Source organism: Bufo gargarizans, chromosome 1 (assembly GCF_014858855.1).
Source record: "Bufo gargarizans isolate SCDJY-AF-19 chromosome 1, ASM1485885v1, whole genome shotgun sequence".
NCBI classification, from domain to species: domain Eukaryota; kingdom Metazoa; phylum Chordata; class Amphibia; order Anura; family Bufonidae; genus Bufo; species Bufo gargarizans.
This window is the reverse complement of record NC_058080.1, coordinates 218,321,612-218,336,064: the sequence shown is the minus strand read 5'-3', so window position 1 is coordinate 218,336,064 and position 14,453 is coordinate 218,321,612. Positions and strand designations below refer to the sequence as shown.

Sequence of the window (14,453 nt, the reverse complement as noted above, 5' to 3'; positions counted from 1 at the left end):
AACCCTCAGCCGTGCGGTGCCAGAAGATAGTCGCTGCTTGACCAGGACAACAGGATTAGGGAGCAGGTCACCTCCTATTGCGTCCCTAACCTGACCCTAACTCCTAGCTGCATGGGCCGACCTTTAAGGTAGGAGGACCCATGCTCAGGAACCTCTGAGCCCTAGCTCACCCTCCGACCGGTCCCTGGACTAGGAGTCAGGGTAAGACAACCTGTTCCTTCTGGATACGGAGGAACAGGAGTCTCACTGGCCAAGCTGCAAGGAAGGGAGAACAAATACAACCTATGGCAATGGCAGGTACTTGCCACAAACATAACACTCACCTGCCACAGACACAAAGCCTGGAACCCATGTGGAAGTACAGCCCACAGACAACAGGACTCAGCACACAACACACAACACACGGGAACCCAGGACCATAGGTGCAATAAACAAGCATAAAACCAAACACATCTTCTAGACACCAAACGACATTATATTTGCTAATACCAGAAGGAAGGCCCCCACTGGCAGTTGGTAAGTAACCAGGAGGATGTCTCCAGCCAGCATAGCTGAAGCACCCTCTCTGGCTACTGCCTACAACTGAGGCTTTATAGGGCCAAGAGGCCACACCCAACAATCAGACACACCCCGTGACTCACACACACACTGGGAAGGGAGTTAACCCTTCCAATACCACAGAAGGGAAAACACAACTTAAAGGGGAAGTGTCCAAAACCAGCACACACTGTGGCTGTGGCCGCCGGCAACGACATGGGTGGCACTCATGTCCTGGGAGTCAGCCCGAAGGCCGGGACACTGCCACCACATGTACACAACGACCAAACGTTGCCACGGGCAACCACAGTGAGGGGAAGATGTGAGTGCACACCACACATAACACAGAGTGCACACAGACATACCAAAGTGCATACAAACGCGCACACAACTCCAAGGGAACCGCACACATAGCTGTTCTCCGCGGCAACCGCACTTGAGGCTACCAAAATTATGCCTCCAGCTGCGGTTGACACTACAACCCAAACCGCGGGCAACTGTATGCGGCTCCCAAGGAGTCACGGCCATCCATAAACATGGTCGTGACAAATATATTTAAAAAAAAAACGCCTTTACGCAAAAACAAATTAAAAAGATGCAATGGCAGGTGGTGGGATGGGCCAGGGATGAGTAGTGGGTGGAATTAGGGGGCCCAATTCAGATTCTTTCTATGGGGCCCATTGATTTCTATGTACGCCCCTGCTTTCTATCTAACTCTCCTTCAAACTCAGGCATTTTCTATTCTATTGCCCAGTTTCAAAATGGAGCCTTCCTCTATGGTTAAATGTCTTGCAAATAAGAGGCTTAGAACATTTATATAACTTATATAACTTATTCCTCTCAACTCCTTCCTTCATATAACACGTCAGGTAACGATCATCCGTACCCCTGTGGCTGTGGATCTGTGGCTGTTGGTTGAAATCCGAGACTTATTTTCCTCAGTCCCATTCCGGACTCGATGCTGGAATAGATTCTAGTCCAGGCACGTTAGGGGAGGAGCCATGGGATTGTTTACGAGATGTTGGTGGCCGCTTCTCGATGGAGTGTTTCCCCTGGATGGCGTTTCCACTTTGTTGGCTCTGCTGACGGAATTTCTCTCCATTGCTGCCATTGCTTCTTTAGGTGATAAATATGCGTCTATGGTTCCATCTTGTCTGAAGACTCGCAAAACCGCAGGATATATCAGCGTAAATTTTATTTTTTCCTGTACCAGTTGGGTACATATGGAGGAGAAAGCTCTTCTCTTTCTAGCAACGTACTTCCTCTGAATAATCTCCAAAAAGTAAGATCCTGTGTCCTCTCACTTTAAGCGGTTGTTTTGCACGTCTGTATCTGATCAAGAGGGATTCTTTCTCAGCATAATTAAGGTATTTTACAATCGCGGTTCTTGGTCTCTGCTTGGGCTCATCTTTATGTGATTCTCTCATGGGACCAATTCTGTGGGCTCTTTCCACTGTTAATGGTCTTTGGATTCCTAAGGCCTGAGGCAGTTCCACTGCGCATATTTGAATAAGCTGGTTTGGGATTATCGTCTCCGGTAGACCCACAATCCTAAGATTGCGCCTTTGTGAGCAGTTTTCTAAATCCTCCACTTTATCTCTTGATTCGTCCTGAGAGTTTCCCTGACCTGAATATGCCCCCTCTCCAGCTAATCTTCCATTAGTCCCACTCTCTGTTCCAGTTCTTGGATTTGCGCTGAATGCTGAGCCACTTTGCATTTGTTTCATAGAAGAGGTGACTGTTGCCTCTAACATGGCCTTAATGTCAGGCGCTAGCAAGTTGGTCACTGCTATTGTTAGTTCCTTACCTGGTATTTTAAGCCCCTGTAATTGCGGGAACATGTCTATCCTTGTGGTCCTGGACTCACCAAATTCAGGCAGAGGAGGGGGTTGGGACGAGGAGTGTGTTTTTCTCTGCCTTCTGTCGGCCATCTTGCCTTTCTCTCGCTGCGGGAGAGGAGACTCTGCTTATGGGAGGCTGCTGTGCACAATAAATTTTTCCATTTGTATCTGCGCGATCGCTGGTAGTATTATTGGGGTTTTATCTGCCCGATCTGCGGCTTATTTCTCGCGCTGTTTGCCTGAGCGTCTGGAGCTCCTTCCCTGCACATCTTCACATGTGTGCACCGGAACCAGAAGTCAACTATATTAATTTCCCTGTCACATATGCAGTGCAAAAATAGGGATATGTCACCCACCGATCTAACAGACGAATTAACTACATTAATTTCCCTGTCACGGATGCAGTGCAGGTGTACCTCACACCAAAAATGGGTATATGTCACCAACCGAAAGAGTACATACATATGGGTCCGTGCTAAACTTGAATGGGGAGTACAGGAAGTCTTCACAGAGATTTCGCAGCTTCATAGATGCATCCCCGGTATATGGTCTCGATACCAATCAGCAAACCGACTTCCTTCAAGAGGAACAGATCATAGTGCAATACCCAAATCTTTTTTAAAAGGTATAATTTATTGTACTTACAATAAAACAACTTGCATATAGCGTGTAAACCTTCGCCTTCGCTTCGTCTGGGGTGTCACAAACAAATCCACCCAAACTCTGATCTCATGAGCTTAGGGTACTATGTAATTTCCGGTTTCCAGAATAAAAGTTAGTACAAAATCTCATAACGTTCTCATATATAACAATAAAAATAAAATACGCGGCATATATTCAAACACAGCGATAAATGCAGAAATCACTCTGTCACTACTCACTAGCACAAAACACACTGCTATCGCGTGGCATATACACATGCCCTAAGGCGACAGCATGATCGTAGATCCGCCAGTTGGTGCCCTGTACCTACAGTGCATACCAATCTTCAGGTTCGGGCGGTCGGCAGTGGCAGTACAATGACTTGCCGTGTGTGAATATTAAAATATATATATATGAAGGATATGGAAATCTAAAACCCCAACAGCTACCTAAAAGCACCTAATATATCCCCGTTACCTTATACCATCTATTATCCCACCCTCTACTATTCAAGAAAGAAGCCTATGAATACTATACTGGTAACCTAATAGAATGTTGTTATATGAATCCATACTGACAGCTTTCATGTCCCATTCAATGTGAGGCCTTTGGGATGTAGCGGATTTAATTCATAAATCCACTGTTTATGGATTAATATAACAATATTCTATTGGTAGAGGTTGGGATAATAGATGGTATAAGGTAACGGGGATATATTAGGTGCTTTTAGGTAGCTAGGTACAGGCTCTAAGTACAGGGCACCAACTGGCGGATCTACGATCATGCTGTCGCCTTAGGGCATGTGTATATGCCACGCGATGCCAGTGTGTTTTGTGCTAGTGAGTAGTGACAGAGTGATTTCTGCATTTATCGCTGTAAGTGTTTGAATATATGCCGCATATTTTATTTTAATTTTATATATGAGAACATTATGAGATTTTGTACTAACTTTTATTCTGGAAACCGGAAAATTACATAGCACCCTAAGCTCATGAGATCAGAGTTTGGGTGGATTTGATTGTGACGCCCCAGACGAAGCGAAGGCGAAACCCAGGTTGGGCAAGTTTACACGCACATTTAAGTCTAGCGCGGACCCATATGTATGTACTCTTTTGGATTTTATTGGAGAAGGGACTCACTCTGACTTTTTGGGACTGCTGCTCATTTATTCCTGGTATCACACAGAAACTTTATTTATATGTCACCCACCGAACTAACAGACAGATTAACTATTATATTTTTGTGTCCGGGGTACAAAGCTGGTGTATTGCACCCACAAAAAAATCACTATAGGTCACCCACAGGATAAATAGCCAGATTAAATTCCTAACACTTTACCTCGCTTCAGCTGCCTACTTCCTGTCCCTGCACTAATCAGAGCTGATGGGGGGTGCTACACATGATCCAGCTGGGTCACATCATGCGCCGGCCAATCACAGCCATGCCATTACTAGGCATGGCTGTGATGGCTTCTAATTGCCCACAGCTTAATAGCTTGTTGATTGTCTGCCCTTCAACCTTTCAACAAGCTTTATTAAATGCCTGAACTCGAACCAGAACTTTTGCTGCAAAGTTCGGGTTCGAGTCCGGGTCCCCAAACTCGCAAAGTTCAACTTTGCAGTTTGGGTTCTCTCAACACTAGTAGTGACACGAGGCGTGCTAGGAGTTCAAGGTCTTATGCACGTGAGGGTATTATACAGCTATGTACAACCTCTGAGCAAGTATGGGAGGCCATACTGTAAACTTTTGCCTCCCATATAAAATTGGAAGCATAAAGAGGTGTTTTCTATTAGATTCAAATAGAATTTGCCCAAATCTGCTAACATAATATTGTGTACCTTAATAACATGCACTGGAAGAAAAGCTGGAAACATCCATCAGACTTAGGCCTTATGCACACGACCGTGCCGTTTATTGCGGTCCGCAAAACGCGGATCCGCAAAAAACTGAAGCCGTGTAGCCTTCCGAAATTTGCGCAACGGAACGGGCGCCGGAAATTTAAATGCCTATTCTTATCCGCAAAGCGCAGACAAGAATAGGATATGTTATATTTTTTTAGCGGGCCCATGGAACGGAGCAACGGCTGCGGACAGCACACGGAGTGCTGTCCGCATCTTTTGCAGCCCCATTGAAGTGAATGGGTCCGCATCCGAGCCACCAAAACGGCCGTGTGCATGAGGCCTAATGAGCATAAACATTTTCTGGTGGAGTTTACTTGGAAAAGTTATGGATTAACTACTAACATGTCTGTGGCATATCCACAGAAGAAATCCTAGTGTCAGCTTTAGATTTCTCTTGAAGATCCTCTTGTTAATGCATATCACATTTACCACAGGCAAACCCTCAATTTAGGCCTCATGTCCGCAAATCATGGATTCACTAGTAGCTATACAGTGAGCCTAATGCTCCTAATGCTCCATCCAATGCCATACCCTAAAATAACTAAATAAATGGATGGCTCTTAAAGGGGTTGTCTCACTTCAGCAAATAGCATTTATTTTATAGGGACAGTAAGCACAAGTCACTTACTAATGTATCCGGATTGTCCATATTGTCTCCTTTGCTGGCTAGATTAATTTTTCCATCACATTATACACTGCTCATTTCCAGGGCTTATGATCACCCTGCAATTCAGCAGCGGTGGTTGTGCTTGCACACTATAGGAAAAAGCACCAGCCAATGGGAGCTCCCACAGTCCCGGCCACTAGAGAGGCCATTGCTTTTTCCCATAGTGCGCAAGCACGGCCACCACTGATGGATTGCAGGGTGGTCATAACCATGGAAATGAGCAGTGTATCATGTGATGGAAAAATGAATCCAGCCAGCAAAGGAGGCAATATTGACAATCACAATACATTAGTGATTGCCTTGTATTAACTTTCCCTACATAATAAATGCTATTTGCTGGAGTGAGACAACCCCTTTAAAGGGGTATTATCATCTTTATAATCATCTTTCATCCCCCCCACCCCCGAGGCTTTTCCTAAATATACTGCTTTTTCTAAATCTTATAGTTTTTAATAAAAATTAAAAATCAGATTTTGTTGTTTATACTCGCTGCCCATGGATACGGCCACCTATTGCCGGCCGCATCCATGGGCCGCGCTTGCGCATTCTTATCTTGTTATGCCCCGGCCTGCCTCCTCACTGACACTGTAAGCGCGCACGGCCGGCCGTGGGGGCAGATGGAGGAGGCACTTATGGGGGCAGATGGAGGAGGCACTTATGGGGCAGATGGAGGAGGCACTTATGGGGCAGATGGAGGAGGCACTTATGGGGCAGATGGAGGAGGCACTTATGGGGGCAGATGGAGGAGGCACTTATGGGGGCAGATGGAGGAGGCACTTATGGGGAATGATGAATGAGGCACTTATGGGGCAGATGGAGGAGGCACTTATGGGGAATGATGAATGAGGCACTTATGGGGCAGATAGAGGAGGCACTTATGGGGGCAGATGGAGGAGGCAATTATGGGGCAGATGGAGGAGGCACTTATGGGGGCTGATGGAGGAGGCACATTGGGGTCTGATGGATGTAGCAGAGCTGAGTGTGCTGCTGTTCAGCCACAGTACTAATGGTGAAGGAAATAGACGGATTTATCAGAGATGTGTATGTGGCGATTTAGAATGAATGCGGGTGAAAGATAGAATCAGATGTAGCAGAGCTGAATAAGCGTTGTTCAGCCACAGTACTAATGGTGAAGGAGATAGACGGATGTAGTAGAGATGTGTATGTGGCTGTTTAGAATCAATGCATGTGAAAGATAGAATCAGATGTAGCAGAGCTGGATAAGCGCTGTTGAGCCACAGTACTAATGGTGAAGGAAATAGATGGATTTAGTAGAGATGTGTATGTGGCGGTTTAGAATCAATGCGGGTAAAAGATAGAATCAGATGTAGCAGAGCTGAATAAGCGCTGTTCAGCCACAGCACTAATGGTGAAGGAAATAGATGTATTTAGTACAGATGTGTATGTGGTGGGTCAGCATCAATGCTGATAAAAGAGAGAAATAGATGTAGCAGAGCTGCAGAGCTGTATATGAGACTGTTCAGCCACAGTGCTGGTTGAAGAGATAAACAGACAGATGTAGTAGAGCTGTATATAAAGCTTTTCGGACACAGTGCTAGCGGGGGAGTAGAATAAAGATGTAGCAGAGCTGTATAGGAAACCATTCAGCCAAAGTGATGTTAGGGGACTGGAGTAGACACATGTAGCTGAGCTGTATATACATCTATACAGATACATAGTGTAAGGTTTATACACAACTGGAGTAAAGCTGTAATGGAAAGAAATATGCATCAGTGCTGGAAGGTGGGGGATGGTCATGTTTTATGGGAGACAAAAGCACAGATTAGAAGTCTACCAGCTGACAAGCTTTTGAGCTAATGTATAATATGGAATTGTATTTTTTGATAAACAAAATGGGTTTGTAAGAGATCAGACTGAGATTTTGTGTGTAAAACTGCAGAACAGCCACATGTTACTGTACACTGAGCTCACTTATCACAGCTCTCTGAGGCTTCCCCAGCAGGGGGAGGGACCTCAGACACTGCAGGCTGCCAGACTGATGAGTCATAGTCTTCACATGAACTAGCACGCAAGAACTCAGCTCTCAGTGTGATGTCATAAGGAGGCGTGGCCGGCCTTCACTCTAGCTGCCTAAACCCGCCCAGCCTTATCTGCAGAAAACCAGGAAGTGAACAGCAGAGTGACTGCAGGTGAGGATGAATAAGCGAGATGAGAATACCCCTTTAAGGTCACACCATTAGGGTAAAATCGAATTTGCCCATAAAATTGTTAAAAAAATTAAAAACGATAAGTCCAACACAGTTATAATAGAATTTTAACAACAATAGATAGTTAATTCTGTATTATTTATAAGTTGGTCACCATTGGTGTTACCAAGTAATGTTCAACAATTCACATTCAAAGTGTTCTTAATAATAAAATATTTGGCAATAATGCTCCACCGACCACTTAGAAGTTCACACTGTCCTATATTACCAATGTATATAGTCCATCCCTAGAAGGTTATTGGAGTGATGTATACCGTTTGATAAATAGCAGAGATGTGTTGGATGTTCAGTCCTTTAGGTCTGTATAACTGGTAGACTCCCTTCATATTTTGGGACTGGTGCATGCACACTGGCAGTTAAAGGACACAGAGTCCATGAGGATCAAGTAAAACTGTGGTTGGTAACTACTGTGTATTCCACAAAGGAGTAGTGAGAGTGCAGTGTGATGTATCAAAAAACAGCCATTTTTAATCATTAATGCCATCTACTGTACATGCCATCAGTGTTGAACTGGCCCATGAAAGTACCAGAGGATCCTACGATGGGCCCAGGCTTTGACACTATATTGAACCTCAAAGATCCAGAAGGAAAAAGCAATTGGACCTGCCTTTGGGGACAATAACTTGCCACTAGGGACAATTTCTTTGAATCAAAATCTATTATACTTTATTGATGATAGAGGGTTTGGGCTCCACAAATAATTTCCTTTGGTAGGCCCCAGGAACCCCAGTCTGAACCTGCATGTCATTGTTTATTACAAGGTTGCCCTAGATCTAGGAGCTACTGACCAAACTGTTTTAGTAATTTGTGCTTGGTACTTCTCTGTAAAATTTCCATCAGTACAGAATATAATTCTAAATTTATTATTGTTTTGCTTACATTGTCTCTCTTTTTGACAACAGCCATGAAGTCTACTGCATCTGTTACTCTACTCTTGTGGTTCACTTTTGCAATAGGAAAGGCTGCCAAAATTATCATTGTTCCGTCAGTAATGTTTGAAAGTCACCTGTATATATTCAAGACGGTGGCCACTGCACTACATGACAAAGGCCATGAATCTGTCTTCCTGATTTCAGAAGGAAGGGACATACCACCATCAAGTCATTATCAAGTTCAACGCTATCCAGGGATATTTAACAGCACCACATCTGATCAATTTCTCCAGTCTAAGATGAAGAATATATTTTCTCGGAGGTTCACAGCATTAGAAATGTTAGACATTCTGGATCATTTTTCGAGAAATTGTGATATAATGGTGGGAAACCAAGAGCTGATGAATCGCTTAAAAAAAGAAAACTATGACATGGTCATTGTCGACCCAATTGAAATTTGTGGATTTGTCATAGCCAATATTTTGGATATAAAATATGTTGCATTTTCTACTGGACTATGGTTCCCTGTTGAGGTTGGTGCCCCCGCACCCTTATCGTATGTCCCAGAGTTCAACTCACTCCTCACTGATCGCATGGGCTTACTGGAAAGAATATATAATACAATAGTTTATTTAGTTTCTCGATTTGGAATAAATTTTATTATCTTACCAAAATACGATAGAATAATGAGGAAGCACAACATTCTGCCAGCAAGATCCATGTACGAGTTGGTAGAAGGATCCTCTCTTTGGATGCTTTGCACAGATGTTGCCCTGGAATTTCCTAGACCTACTCTCCCTCATGTTGTCTATGTTGGAGGAATTCTCACCAAACCAGCCAACCAGCTACCACAGGTAAGAACTGGATAATTTGAAACGATCCATGATACTAGCATTACTGCTAGTTTCAATAATAGTAGAAAGATTAATCATAATTTTGCTGTCACATCAATGGATAATCCAACCGATACAGTATTGCCAGCCTTGCTTGGAGTTACCCATTTAGTGCATCTACATACTGAATAGTTTTCTGTATATAGGAACCATCAGAAAAAGTACATTTAAAGGGATTCTGTCATGAGATTTTACCCCTATAACCTAAACATATGCTTATGTCTAGAGTAATAATAAGAATCCTAAGATGGCATTATTAAACTTCACTGTGGCTATATTTGCACCACAAAATGTTTTTTATAACCTGTCAATCACTCACTTAAGGTGCCCAAGGGTAGGTCCGTTAATACAGGGTGACCCTGCTGCACCCCTCGTCGTCTGGTGCCCAGCGCCGCCTTCCCTAGCTCAGCGCCGCCTCCGCAATCCTACCCGTCCTCTGCCAGATCCCGCTCCTGCGCACTAGGCTCAGCCTGATGCGCCGCAAACTCCTGGCAGCGGCTTCGTTGAGCGAAGTGCACATGCGTCGGCTGATGCGGAGGCGGCGCTTGTCACCGGATGGCGGACTGTTGGTAATAACCAAAGGATGAAGGGGGGGGGACCCCTACCCACACTTGCCCATACTTAACAACCATCCCAAATAAGGACGCTGACCACGTTCTTTCTTTTAACCTTTCTTTATTGCTGGGTGGTAGTCGGCCACAGCTATACTTTTTATTCATCAAAAACGGCAACAGTATAAAAACCGTGCGATCCGCCAGCCGCTGGACTCCCAACGGGCAGATTTCACCAAACCCATCATTAATAACTTTTTAGTTACAGTAACTTGCCGCCAGCTGTGACTTATAAAATTCTTCAAGCCTGCATACAGCCTCCCTGAGGACATAACACACAGACAAACAGAAATATAAATTAACATTAAAACTTTCAAATACAGGAAACAAAAGGGAGGGAGGGGGCACCTCGCTTCCGATAAAGAAGAAGAGGATAGGCGGGGACAGCACATAAGTACCCTCCCGCTACCCGCCTCCTCTTCCCCACAAACTTAAATTCTAAATCTAGGGCCATACAAGTGCCCTAAGGAGATAGAAAAAGGGGGGGGGGGAGACCCAATGACTGGCCTGAAACCCTGGCCTTTGAAATGTTGTCATTCCGTCTGCCGCCACTAATTTTCAAGGCAAGCCATCCCTTCCCTGCACAACCAAGTGGGGGGGAAAAAATCAGGTGTGCACTGCGCAACGCCATCTGTGGCTAGGTCCACCTAACTACGGATATGAGGACCAGTAAGCATGGTCAGGGACGTTATATCTCCCTAACAGCACACTGGGTAAATGCAGTGGCGGCTGGGCCTGAGGCGGATAGTAGTTTGGTGCATATCCTTCCACCACCGAGGATTGCAGGTCGTTACTCTTTGACTCCTGTTGCTTCCTCCTCCTACTCCACTTTCTCATCCTCTACCGCCTCCTCATCTGGTCAGCGTAACACCTTCACCAACAACTTCTGCACAGCCAGGGATAAACAACAGCAGCCAGTTTTAAAACTTATCTGTTTGGGGGACAAACCCCACACTGTGGACAGGCTCAGAACAACAGACCGATGAGTGGTTGGTGCCATAGAGCCTCAATCCCGGCCTGGTGGTGTGCGATAATGGGCGAAATCTCGTAGCAGCTCTGGGCCTAGCCGATTTGACGCATATCCCTTGCCTGGCGCATGTGCTGAATTTGGTGGTGCAGAGGTTCCTGAAAAATTACCCCAATATGTCAGAGCTGCAGAAAGTGCGGGCAGTCTGTGTGCGCTTTCAGCGTTCTCACCCTGCTGCTGCTCGCCTGCCAGCGCTGCAGCATAACTTCGGCTTTCCCGCTCACAGCCACATATGCGACGTGCACATGCTGACCAGACTGTGCGAGCAGCAGCAGGCGATAGTGGAGTTTCAGCTGCAGCACGCACGGGTGAGTCGCTCTGCGGAACAGCACCACTTCACCACCAATGAGTGGGCTTCCATGCGAGACCTGTGTGCCTTGTTGCGCTGTTTCGATTACTCCACCAACATAGCCAGTTGCGATGATGCCGTTCTCAGCGTTACTATCCCACTTCTATGCCTCCTTGAAAAAAACGCTTCGGGCGATGATGGAATAGGATGTGGCACAGGAGGAGGAAGAGGGATCATTTACAAGGGTTTCAGGCCAGTCATTCACAAGTGGCTCTGATGGTGGTTTCTGCACAAACATACGCCAGGTCTCCAAATTGGGCACATGGCCTGAGCTTGCCCTTTACGCCTTGGAGGTGTTGGCCTGCCCTGCAGCCAGTGTATTGTCTGAAAGCGTGTTTAGCATGGCAGGGGGTGTTATCACAGACAAGCACACCCGCCTGTCCACAGCCAATATGGACAAGCTCACGTTCATTAAAATTAACCAGGCATGGATCCCACAGGACTTGTCCGTATCTTGTGCAGAATAGACATGTATACCGGACCTATCAAGCCATTGTTATACTCCAGCGCACATTCTCATTGTTGTATTTTTTATATTTCCCAATGTTTTGGGGTGTACCCTAATTTAAACAACAACAAAAAAATAAAAATAAATAAAACCAGTGTTGGCTACCTTCTCCTCCTCCACCGCCGCTTCCACCTACACCTCTACGTCCACCGCCTCCTCAACCTCCTACTCCATAGGGACCTCCACCTCCTAAATCAAGATTACAATTTTTTATTTTTACGTATTTTATGTTATTTTAAGTCATTTCACTAATTTGTCTGATACATTGTTGGGTGACAGTCCAAATTTTTTGGCTATGATATACCCCTGCTCTACCTAGTGGACAGGGAAATACATTTCACTAATTCCTCTGTTACATTGTTGGGTGAAATTCACCAATTTTTGGTTGTGATATTCCCCTGCTCTACATTGCGGACAGGAAAATATATTTCAGTAATTCGTCTGTTGCATTGTTGTGTGACTTTCACCAATTTTTGGCTTTGATATACCCCTGCTCTACATTGTGGACAGGGAAATAAATTTCACTAATTCGTCTGTTACATTGTTGGGTGACAAATGCTCATCTTTTGCGCTAGAAAGTACATTTGCGGCCTACACTGCATTTAGGACAGTACGAATGGTGAGGCTAGAACAAGTACAGACGATAGTACAGTCGTGGCCAAAAGTTTTGAGAATGACACAAATATTAGTTTTCACAAAGTTTGCTGCTAAACTGCTTTTAGATCTTTGCTTCAGTTGTTTCTGTGATGTAGTGAAATATAATTACATGCACTTCATACGTTTCAAAGTCTTTTATCGACAATTACATGACATTTATGCAAAGAGTCAGTATTTGCAGTGTAGGCCCTTCTTTTTCAGGACCTCTGCAATTCGACTGGACATGGTCTCAATCAACTTCTGGGCCAATTCCTGACTGATAGCAACCAATTCTTTCATAATCACTTCTTGGAGTTTGTCAGAATTAGTGGGTTTTTGTTTGTCCACCCGCCTCTTGAGGATTGACCACAAGTTCTCATTGGGAGTTTCCAGGCCATGGACCCAAAATGTCAACGTTTTGGTCCCCAAGCCACTTAGTTCTCACTTTTGCCTTATGTCACGGTGCTCCATCGTGCTGGAAAATGCATTGTTCTTCACCAAACTGTTGTTCGATTGTTGGAAGAAATTGCAGTTGGATGGTGTTTTGGTACCATTCTTTATTCATGGCTGTGTTTTGGGGCAAAATTGTGAGTGAGCCCACTCCCTTGGATGAGAATTAACCCCACACATGAATGGTCTCAGGATGCTTTACTGTTGGCATGACACAGGACTGATGGTAGCGCTCACCTTTTCTTCTCCGGACAAGCCTTTTTCATGATGCCCCAAACAATCGGAAAAAGGCTTCATCGGAGAATATGACTTTGCCCCAGTCCTCAGCAGTCCATTCACCATATTTTCTGCAGAAGATCAATCTGTCCCTGATGTTTTTTTTTGGAGAGAAGTGGGTTCTTTGCTGCCCTTCTTGACACCAGGACATCTTCCAAAAGTCTTCGCCTCACTGTGCGTGCAGATGCACTCACACCTGCCTGCTGCCATTCCTGAGCAAGCTCTGCACTGGTGGCACTCCAATCCCGCAGCTGAATCCTCTTTAGGAGACGATCCTGGTGCTTGCTGGACTTTCTTGGGCGCCCTGAAGCCTTCTTAACAAGAATTGAACCTCTTTCCTTGAAGTTTTTGATGATCCTATAAATTATTGATTGAGGTGCAATCTTAGTAGCCACAATATCCTTGCCTGTGAAGCCATTTTTATGCAACGCAATGATGGCTGCATGCATTTCTTTGCAGGTCACCATGGTTAACAATGGAAGAACAATGATTTCAAGCATCACCCTCCTTTTAACAGGTCAAGTCTGCCATTTTAACCCAATCAGCCTGACATAATGATCTCCAGCCTTGTGCTCGTCAACATTCTCACCTGAGTTAACAAGAAGATTACTGAAATGATCTCAGCAGGTCCTTTAATGACAGCAATGAAATGCAGTGGAAAGGTTTTTTTGGGATTAAGTTAATTTTCATGGCAAAGAAGGACTATGCAATCCATCTGATCACTCTTCATAACATTCTGGAGTATATGCAAATTGTTATTATAAAAACTTAACAGCAACTTTTCCCATTTCCAATATTTATGTAATTCTCAAAACTTTTGGCCACGACTATAGATTGGGTGTCTGACAGTGGCTCCAGTTCCTTCACATTGTCTCCCACCCAGTTCCCTGCTGAAAGATCAGAGTTGGCACCTACAGCCCATGGCCATCTGTCTTTCAACTCACCCTCTTGCAAATCAGTCAAGCAGTCTGAGCCCCAAGTTGCTGGCAGGGTTTCCTTGGACCATCCACATAGC

General features: G+C 44.8%; 1 protein-coding gene across 1 annotated transcript in view; it reads left to right on the top strand.

The window, feature by feature from the left end:
- Positions 1-14,453, top strand: part of LOC122946095 (2-hydroxyacylsphingosine 1-beta-galactosyltransferase-like) — a 251,348-nt gene that overhangs the window by 48,100 nt on the left and 188,795 nt on the right. Inside the window, exon 2 of the mRNA XM_044305476.1 lies at positions 8,719-9,542. Coding sequence (XP_044161411.1) covers positions 8,721-9,542 — 822 coding nt within the window. The 5' untranslated portion in view covers positions 8,719-8,720. The remainder of the gene's footprint in view (positions 1-8,718; positions 9,543-14,453) is intronic.